Source organism: Porites lutea, chromosome 3, assembly GCF_958299795.1.
Source record: "Porites lutea chromosome 3, jaPorLute2.1, whole genome shotgun sequence".
In the NCBI taxonomy this organism is placed as follows: domain Eukaryota; kingdom Metazoa; phylum Cnidaria; class Anthozoa; order Scleractinia; family Poritidae; genus Porites; species Porites lutea.
Window position 1 is genome coordinate 46,848,768 of NC_133203.1, and position 10,183 is coordinate 46,858,950.

The following is a 10,183-nucleotide window of genomic DNA, read 5'->3' on the forward strand; positions in this document are numbered from 1 at the left end:
GTAACCCGGTTTTTTTTATATGAAGTTATCTCAATATTAAAAGATTATTATTATTATTAACCGTCTGCCATCAAATATATTAATTGAACACTCTTGCATGGCATGCGCATTGTGAAAACAGGCGCTCAACAGGCTCCAAGGTCACAACAACCATAAATACGGGCTTACAAGTGGTTTTGTGAGTTTTACTTCTTTTGGAGCAAAACATCGAGAATTGAAGATCTTTCTTCAACTAAACTTTTAGTGAAATCGTGGTCCCAAAATAAGCAACTTAGGCCCAAGTAACTATACGTTCTACCTTTTTTCTGAAAGCCAAGAAATTTCTGGGACTCCGAAATGAGGACGTAGTGTTTGAAAAAAACTCAAACATTTGTTAGTAGTTTCAAGTGAAATGGAATCGCATATCGAAAATCTATTTCAAGTCTACTAAGAATGCTCAAACCATCAAGCAAGTAAGAATTATGCAACGTAAAAGTTATTAAAAGAAGTAAATTGTACTATTCAGGCGGTAGTGAACAAAAACCGAAGTTCAATATTTAAGGCTAACAATATAAACAATATAAAAAAGATGTTTTGTTACTTTGTAGTGAAAGGATTCTTACATTAGCGATTTGCTAAGACACTTTAGTTTAACATCGGGGGAGAAATTGGTAAGCAGCTTCGATTAAAAAGAGATACTTATTTGTTTTATAGTTATACACTTTACAACGTGACAATAATAATACACAAAACAACTGTACTGCACTTGGTATGAGATTTGATAAAGCCAAAGAAAGTTTGCGCGCGGTCCATCACGTTTCATTGACCGTTTTGCTCTTTAAGTAATGCCTCAAGGGAAATTTTCCACTCAGCGCCGGTGACATTTAAGCATTTGAGGGAGCGTTAAGAGTGAAATAAGAAAGCAGAATAATTAAGGTGTACACATTCGTAATTTATGAGGCCATTATATCGATTCGAGAGGGACTAAATAATTAAGTTGACTCTAATGGCCCGGACTGAAAGGAAATAAATTTAGCTCTTTGTTTACAATTGGTAGCACCTGCATTAGCGGCAAAATCAAAGATTCGTTTAAGAACAAGCGAAGTTATTATAACGTTTTATCGTTTGGCCAGAATGGGTGCACTTGCTTGTAATTTAAAGGAGTACAAATAACTTAATTGTATCCAGGCTACTTTTCATACCGAGCTTTTTTCCCAAGGAAGTTCTCTTCTTATTACGCTGGGTTTTTGATTTGAATGAAAGGCAGGGATTTTCAGTTGATTAATGGCCGGAATAAAGGAGTTCGGCGTTTTATAGCACCAAACGCCCTCAAAGGGAATTCAAAGAACAGAATGACCCTGTTTATCAAGGAAGTGCGTGTCAAAGACTTCGTAGATTTCCGGCGACAACAAAATACGCTTGGGATAAATAAAGCTCCCTTGAGTTCATTTACACACTGTAGCAAACAGAGCGATACTGAGATTATATCTTATCTCATCTTCTACTAAACCAAGTTACCAGGAGAAATTTTTAATTTCAGTTGAAAGGTGAGTGAACAATGTTACTGATATCTAGCTTCGGAAGATAAACTACTCAATTTTAGCTTAGCCAGGAAAAAGTTTGTTTGTTAAGAAAAATTAAATGCATCGAAAAGTTATATTGAAGAATTTCTTCGTTTTTTAAGGAGAAAGAGTTTTATCAGTAGAATAAACTCTTGGTTTATTTCAATAAACGTTTCTACTATTCATCCATGTCTGGTTGCAATAAATCATATCGCAAAGGAACAGCTGCTAAACATAGTTCACGCACAGATCAAATACTAGAGGTGGAAAAAGTTATTTAAAATACTTTTCGGTATAGGAAACGAATGTTACTTCCTTGCGGTGAAACAAGTCAGGTGACTTGGTTCCGACTAGAAAAGCAGCGCGTTCAAATTTCTAAAAACATTCTAAAATTCCTAAAAACTCGCGGAAACTGAAAAAGAACATTGATTAAGCATGAATGAGTTGAAACGCCTCAGACATCAGTAACGGCTTTTTTTTGGTGGTTGTGCTTATGTTTCAGCGTCCCTGTGTTGCAAGTTTAAACTGCGGATAAAGTAGAAAAATCAGTCAACAAGAAAAAAAAGAGACAAGCACCAATAACTTAAATCCATGAGTTTAGTTCAATTTGAAGCTGCCAAGCTTTCGTTGCTAGGCCATCTTCGAATCAAATAAAAACAAATTGGAAATAGACTTCAATCAATTAAACAATGCAAGTAGCTCGGCCACGCTGATTGTATGGAAAATAAAGTAAAGTACATTTCTTCCTAGGATCCCGGATCCATATTGGGTAGAGTATTCACGCTCAAATCGAATGATTTCATTGAATTAGAGGAAGTCTATTTTTAAGTGAATTTTGATCCCGAAGGACGGTTATCGTTATTACAAGTGATACTGGTGAAGTAGCATAATTTATTCCAACTGTGTTTCAGTGGCTAGGGGATTAGTTAAGGTTAGGGGTTAAACAAGGAAAACTCTGGGGATGAAACAACAACAACAAACAACCATTTTATTTTGCCAACTTTAAAAACGTTTACAAGGAACAGCATAAATTAAACAAGATAAGACCAAAAAAGTACTCAGAATAGCAAAAAACTAAACGAGCTGAGTAGTTACAATAATTTTAAAAATTACATTTTATAGGGCTCTGACACACGAAAGATTAAGAGGAAGAATCTCTTAAATTTAGGAGAAAAAAATAGTAATGAAACCCCTTTTTGATATTTTCATTTGCGCTGCTTTTGACGCACTGTTTCAGCTGACATTTTCGTTGCATTGTTTGGAGACTGCAAACTGGGATAACTATTGTAATGGCCACTAACTTCGCTCAGCAGTGGCGAGAATTTAGCAGGACTCCCTCTCGTCTCAATCAGGTTTTATCCGATCGACTCCTCGGTTTTGGTTTATGCCTCTGTTTAAAACTGAAATAATTATAATAGTTTATACTTCAACTAATGCTCCATTCACACCAGAACTTGTTCTTGTTTATTAAAGCACAGTTTAAAATTGTTTTCCTCGTAAAACGGCTGCTTATTGACTTAACTGGAACATGTTGAAATTCACTGATTTGAATCCTGTGTAAAAGCTGGTGTTCCTGCCCAGTTTTCTGTGTTTCCTTTTTTAAAACCTGGTTTTATTAAACATGTTTATTTGGTGTGAATGAGGCATACCATATTTCCTCAAATAATAGCCGCCCTCGATTTAATCGCCCCCCTTTGGCGATGAATCTTTTTTTTAAAAAAAATAGCCTCTCTCCAGTAATCTCACCCACACAACGGCCCTGTCGCCATATCTTCTCTTTCTTTTAAGTCAAAAACTGAATAGTTTCAAAAACACAGGTTTTGTTACAGTTTTATACAATGCTAATGTTCATGTATTCACTTCTTCCATTATTCCTTTGATATTGACATTCGGAAAATTAATCAAGGAACCAAATTTCATTGGAACACTTAAAAAGCCCCTGTTCAGTTTATTCGATTTACATTATTATTTTTTTTAATTTCATGGGATAATAAAACAAAATATTCAGCGCAAGACTTCCACTAAGCAGTATACAAAATAATCGCCTTCCTCGGCGAACAATCGCCCAATTTTGGTGCGAAAAAATAATAATCGCCACCGACTATTATTCGAGGAAATACGATAAGTTCGTTAGATGAAAGTTGCAAGGATGTTGGCTCACGTTCCAAGCGCAGGTAGGCATCTCTATTTCACCACTTTCAATCTTCAGCTCTGACATCTTTCTAGAATCAAAGCAGGCCAACGGGGCTGTATACAAAAATATCGGCAACCCAATCATAGGCTAAGGAGCTAGTTGAACGGAAATAGGCGCAAATATGGCCTTTTTATAACACTAGCCCCAGCACAGTTTGTCAGGAAGTTACTCAAACAGTGGTCACAGCTTGAAGACCTCTCTCAAAAACGTGACTTTATCTTTGAGAACAACTGGAAACTTGACAAGCCGAGCACAAGAGATTAACTACCAAAAACACCTTTACTGATCGATGCTAACTTGATATGACCAATTCGTGGGCCATAATTAAACTGCTTAATAATGCTCAGGTCGATAACACAACAGAGACAGCCGCGACACACACAAACGTTAGTCAGTCACTCACAAGCCCAACAAAGAATCATTCCACAGGATCTTTCTTGTTTTGACAATCCGCGGATAGTTGCACACCTTTGGCTTTAATTGTGCAAAAATTGCAGAATAACCTTATATAACATTTAAAAAAAATAATCAAATAATTTGGGAATGTATATTAAACTGTTAATCTAAAGTAACTTCTTTTCACACCACAGAAAAGAGACCAAATCATGACGCCGCTCTCTGGTTCTGGACTCAGCACATTTCTCCTGTGTTTAATGCTTTGTTTGCTCGAAACAGGTAACATTTTAAAGCAATTATAATTTATTTCGTTCATGAAAGCATTGCTTAAGTAGTGATAAAAAAAAACAGGAACCCACACCGAATGTTTCTACATACAGCAAAAAAACACCGTGAGTGGGAACTCGTGCCTTTTTTCTAAGTTAGCCTAAGAAGGTTCTTTTAATATATAAATGGGAATTAGCACAAATTTAGGCTATTTAGGTTCTTATAAATAGGTTTTTATTTTCAGTAGAAAAAAACACATTGTGTAGCTAAGAGTATTTAATGGTATGATTCATCTGGATTGATTTTTAACGTTGGCGGCATTTACATTGCAGTTGGAATGGTAAGGCACCCATGTCTCCAATAAGGATCCTGAATGTACAGACATTTTTAAAGATTTTAGAAATAAGAACCTATTTCAAATTTTAGGCTTAACAGGTTCTTGTTTAGAAGGGGCTTAACAGGAAAATTTTAGCCTAAACGCAAAATTCTTAGTCGCGGGTTTTAACTGTACGTCAAAAGTACCTCAAATGGTTGTTAATACCCTTATTTAGAAGCCGGCGGTTTGGTTAATTTAGAGCTGCCCTAACTTTTTTTTCTCGAATTTTTTAGGTTGCTTTTCGTCTTGTCCAAAACTGTTACCTACCCTGATCATGGGTCCTGTCGAAATTTCAAGGACACGTTCATTTAAAAATTCTACGGAACGTTTTGTCTTTTTTAATGCCATTCAAAATTTTGAGGAGACCTCTTTTTTAGAATAATCGCAAATCTTGGTGTTAACGCGTAAAAAACACAAGCTCCGAAAACGGCGTAGGTAAGTTAGAAGTAAAACTCCGAAGATTTTAGACGATTGGAACGGCTACGCCAGAAATATTAACCTCTTTCGAGCTTTAGACATTTCCAGGCAATATTTACTCTTTTGAACAATTATTTTAGAGATCAAACGTCCCTGAAAAAAAAATAAGGACTAGAACAAAGTTCTTCCACCAGTTTAGGATGCACAGAAAATACAGAAAAGAAACACCTTATCTTTTTTTTCTGACAGAAACTCTTTGGTACGTACATCTCACGTATAGGGCCTCTTACACCGAGTGTTGAATTTTTAAGCTTTATTATAAATTACCAGGCTACACTGATCTTTGATCATCTTCCTCGCTTACAAGCTCTCAGCTAATCAGCAATTATTAGACGAGGCTCCTTGATACATTAAAAACACTCAAACGAATGTCTTTGTCAAATAAAATTCATCCATATTAGATTGAACATAGTGAATTTCGATGTAAAGAAAATGTGAAAAGAGACTGAAAAATTGGTTGACGGGTTTTTGCCATCTGAGCCCAAGCAAAGAAAACATCTCAGTCAAATTTTGTCTTGCCAAGCTGAGCAGTAAATAAGGCCATATCATCAGAAAGTATTGCTGATTCAGGAGTCATAAAATAATAAGTGACAATAAAAATAAAGGGTAAAGACAATAATAGAAAAGACAGAGAAAAAGTCTTTTTTGCCAAGGGGTCGTCAAAATGTTTCGAAAAAATACAATTTGAAATTTGGCTGATAGAAATTGATATTACGCTTTCTGTTGGACTGAATAAATAGAAATGAGGCAACCCCATGCTAGGTTAGTTTGAAAACAAAAAGATATATATATATATTTTTTTTTTTTACTTTAATTCAATTCTAAGTTTAAGGAAGAAATTAGGTAATACTTTGTCATTTTAACCGAAATACTTACTTTTCTCTTCGAAAATGTTCATCTACCCCTCCCCAAGGTCAACATTTGCTTAAAGTGAGAAGTGAATATTAATGTTGGCTTAGGGGAGGGGTAGGTGGGCAGTTTCCCAGAATCCTAACTTGATCCGTCCCTTGACATGATTGCTTTTAGCGTATCCAAAGGATTTGTCTCAGGAACAAGTTGCCATGATAGATGCCTTCGAGGCTGCTAACCCTCACCCTGTACCCAACCCGGTACCTGCAAAAGAAGCCACTGTAGCCTGCAGTAACGAGGAAGAATGCAGCAGAAATCCTTATAGGGTGGGGCGCAGTGAGATATCGACAATGCTCCTTAGCTGCAAGGAGGATGATTCGCCTGCTATTTGCCGCGTCTTTCTCGGGAGGAAAAGACGACTGGATAAACATGAACTATCGATTGAAAGACGAGCCCCTCAACCACGATGTCCCCATTATAACCCAGCTTGTCGTTTCAACGGCCGTCTGAAGGAGATATTCAAGAGGACTGACAGTATAAAAGATCCGGAATTGGCAGATGATACCGACAGTGAAGACGCGGAGTGCGACCCCTCACAACTCGACTGCCGTGCAGGTCGCAAACGTTCGGTAAGTTGGCATCTTGTTTATTCCCCATGCATGAAAGAAAGAGGGTCCCATTTGGATACGAGATTTGCCTCATTTAAAGGCCGGGACTAGGGATTTTAAAGCAAACTGGGGCAAAATTCGTTTAAGATTAAGGGCAGGCACGGGATGCGAGATGCCAAAATATCCATCAGCCTGATGGGATTGAAGAACCCTGTGGGGACCTTCTAGAATCACTTGAATGTACGGTAAAAGGTAAACCGGAATTGAGTATGTATAATTTCTTTCACGTGACCAAGCTTTCCCTTTACTTATAATTTGCTATCCATTATATGAACAAATCAGGTTCATCCAGAATTAACTTGGACTGTTTACACCTGCTAAGCTTGATCGTTTCCTACGTTAAGAAAATTTTCCACCTGAATCTGACCTTTACAGTTTGTCGCCTCATATAAGGGAATCCAAGACAGTCTTGGATTCTGGATTCCACGCCGTGGATTCCGGATTTCAGGTACTGGATTCCAGTATTTGTCAGTAATTGGATTCTGGATTCTAATCGTTCGAGCGATTCCGGATTCCTTGAGTGGTATTCCGGATTCCCAACCCAGGATTCCAGATTCCACATTCAAAACTTTTTCGGATTCCGGGTTCCACAAGCGAAAAAATGAGGGGAAGTTTTCCGTAAAAATAGCTCCAAATCTCTCTACTGAGCTAATATTTCTGAAGGATCCCGCCTATAAGGACCGCCTAGGGTATAATAATGTGACTAGAGGAATGGGGACAGAAAACTTGCGTAAGGGGTTTAACTTTTGTCTCAGGAGGATTAGTTAGTTTTTCGACAAAAAATCTGTGCTGGGAATACATGAGAAATAAACATTACTGAGATAGGGAAAAACTAAATATTGGGATGGACTTCAAAGATAATAGAGACGCTACGAACCACGTTTACGGCGAAAATGGTGGTTTCTCGTTTGTAGTTTACCGTCAGATTGTGCTCATGCAAGCTTTGTGCAAGACGCAGATCTGGAAAAGGAACTCAGCACTCCTTGCAATCCAGCCAAGGCCATCACTATTTTTCATGGGCAACATGAAATACAACGGTATTACACTTGGCCGGCGTTTTTTATTTTACCAAAAACATTCCGAAACATCACTGGAAAGGTCTGTCGGGTGAATAACCAGACTGAACATGTTCCATTTGACACAAGTTCTATTTGATTTCTTTTCTCGCCACAATAATGATTCATGATGGCGGCACAGATATCGCCATGAATAGCTTTGCCTGACTGATAAATCGTTGTGAAAACCCGTAAATAGGCCAAGCATTTCTACTGAAACGTTTTCAATATATTTTCAATATTCCCGACTTATTATTCCCGGAAATTTTCCAGTGGAAAGGCCAAAAATGAGTGTTCAATTTCTTCTGTGCCGTTTGTCATAAACGTAGTGCTTCTCCCTCGTAAATGATGTCGAATATGAATACGATCATGCTCGACCTACGTATTCTTAAGAAAAACTGAGACGCGCCATTACTGATAGAAGAGTACACAAACTAATTTGGGATCGAGTCCTTTTGTTAATAAAATCAAAAACTGCTGTAAGACTTGAAGAAGTGTTAGAGCCACTTTGATATCAAATAATGTTACTTCAAATCTGCTTTATTGACTCTAATGTTTAATAATACAGACGGGACTCGTTATGATTTTGTCGACAGATTTCTAAACGCTTTTGTACGGAGCCGGAAGACTTGAATGATCCCATGTGCAAATGGGTGCATGCGCAGACAGAGTAGTAGGACATCACATACCATCATTTTAGGACAGAGAAGGTAATAGAAGACTATTCCAACAAAAATGACCTCTGAGTAAAGGAGAAATTATTCCAGAACAATGAATGTATTCTACGGAGACAATATGGAAGGTCTAAGGACAACACTACGTTACGTGGTCATTGTCAAAAGGGTAATCTCATCATTGAGGTCGCATACACAAACGGAGGGAAAACGTGCCCCGTGTCTCTGTGAAATAAGTTCATTTGCTACAACAAATCTGAAACAACTTATAAAAACAGAATGTAAGTGGATTAAAACCCCAAATATATCTCATTATATGAATCCCATTCATAAAAAACGTTTTGAAGAAAGCCCAAAAACTATAAATCTTCATCTAATAGTTGCTAATAACATTCTACAATCTTTGAAATATGATTTGGCCCGAAAACTGTCAATTCTTGGGAAAAATAAAATCAGTGTAACTACATTGAAAAATAAAACCAGAATAGATATATTCGCTTAAAATGGAGTATTACTTTGACCACATGATCCGACCAAAAGAGACAAAAGACTTCGGCTAAGAAGTTTGAGTGCGACGAGGACTCTTCAGAGAAAGAGGGAGGTCTGGCTGATTGGCGGAAAAATAAGAACTGATAAGGGGAGGCCCATCGTCAAAGGCTTCAATGACACCCCAGTAATGCACGCTATGCTGGCTATGTTTTAACACAGCAAGCAAAAATTGTATTGCGGCTAGGAGCGATCAAACTTCCCTCTGATCGATTTATGTTAAAGTTCATAATTAAATTTTTATTTTAAAGCTTACCCAAGTTTGTAAATTCTAATTACAAAGCAGGATCTTTATAAGTTACACTTGTAAAAGGCTAGCTTGTTATTTGCTCTTTTCTTTCAGAAGATTTAACAACCTCTGGATAGTTCTATGATCTCTTTGGAGTTTGCCTATACAAGAAGCAACGCGACCAGTTATTCAAAAAAATATAACTTTTGACAACTCCTAGAATATGTAAAAACTTAATAATAAAGCTTTAAACCTAACTTATGAAATAAAACCCGTTCATGTGGACCTTGACATCAACGTTTTCAGTCCTTCTAGATTATTTATCTGTCTCCCTTTTTCTTGAGAATTCCTGAAAAAAATCATATCGCCGGAATGTAGCGATTACTTTGAACTATCAAAAGTACCGCCGGGCAAAACTGGGCTGAATTAGCACCCTACTCATGACTATTCAGAGGCACCCAAAGACGTCTTCCCCCGGAATACATTGAAAACTCTTTTTAGACTATTCAGAGTACTTTTAGATATATAGAAATGCATTCTAAGCGGCGCTGTATAATTTGTATCTGTTCGGTCATACTAGGGGAATTTGAGTCCTATCGAAATTACAAGGGCTTCAGTATTATTTTCCCGAAAATTCTAGATGCAATTTAACTTATCACGAAAGTGAGGATTTTTCCTATTCCCCTCTCCATCACATAGCCTGACATGGGGAGTAAAATGTGAGAAGTTAAACTTCAGAAGATCGTAAAGGTGGATATTAAGCTTCGAAAATTGTTCTTGAATTGAACGGTCAATTAGAAATTTCAAGCCGTTCTCAAGCAATAGAAAATTCTATGCAATATTTGCTTTTTCGAACAGATAATTCACAGAAAACATTCGTTGGGTGCCCCTACGTATTCCGTAGATGTTCC

General features: G+C 37.2%; 1 protein-coding gene across 2 annotated transcripts; it reads left to right on the forward strand.

The window, feature by feature from the left end:
• The first annotated feature begins 1,377 nt into the window (after nt 1–1,377).
• Nucleotides 1,378–9,563, forward strand: LOC140929831 (uncharacterized). 2 transcript variants are annotated; one of them, XM_073379526.1, is made up of 5 exons: nt 1,378–1,526; nt 4,326–4,410; nt 6,278–6,729; nt 8,420–8,533; nt 9,387–9,563. In XM_073379526.1, exons 2-4 carry the CDS (start codon nt 4,341–4,343, stop codon nt 8,495–8,497), a joined length of 600 nt encoding a protein of 199 aa, XP_073235627.1. In that variant the 5' UTR covers nt 1,378–1,526; nt 4,326–4,340; the 3' UTR covers nt 8,498–8,533; nt 9,387–9,563. The 2 variants fall into 2 exon arrangements, with proteins under 2 accessions (XP_073235627.1, XP_073235630.1); XM_073379529.1 differs by having other exon boundaries at nt 9,390–9,563.
• Nucleotides 9,564–10,183: the final 620 nt, after the last annotated feature.

What these genes read in the sequence shown, in the direction of transcription:
- LOC140929831 (XM_073379526.1), top strand. Translation starts at nt 4,341, where the DNA reads ATGACGCCGCTCTCTGGTTCTGGACTCAGCACATTTCTCCTGTGTTTA. An exon ending in GCTTTGTTTGCTCGAAACAG is followed by an intron (nt 4,411 to 6,277) that starts GTAACATTTTAA and finishes GATTGCTTTTAG; the next exon opens with CGTATCCAAAGGATTTGTCT. An exon ending in GTGCAGGTCGCAAACGTTCG is followed by an intron (nt 6,730 to 8,419) that starts GTAAGTTGGCAT and finishes TTTTGTCGACAG; the next exon opens with ATTTCTAAACGCTTTTGTAC.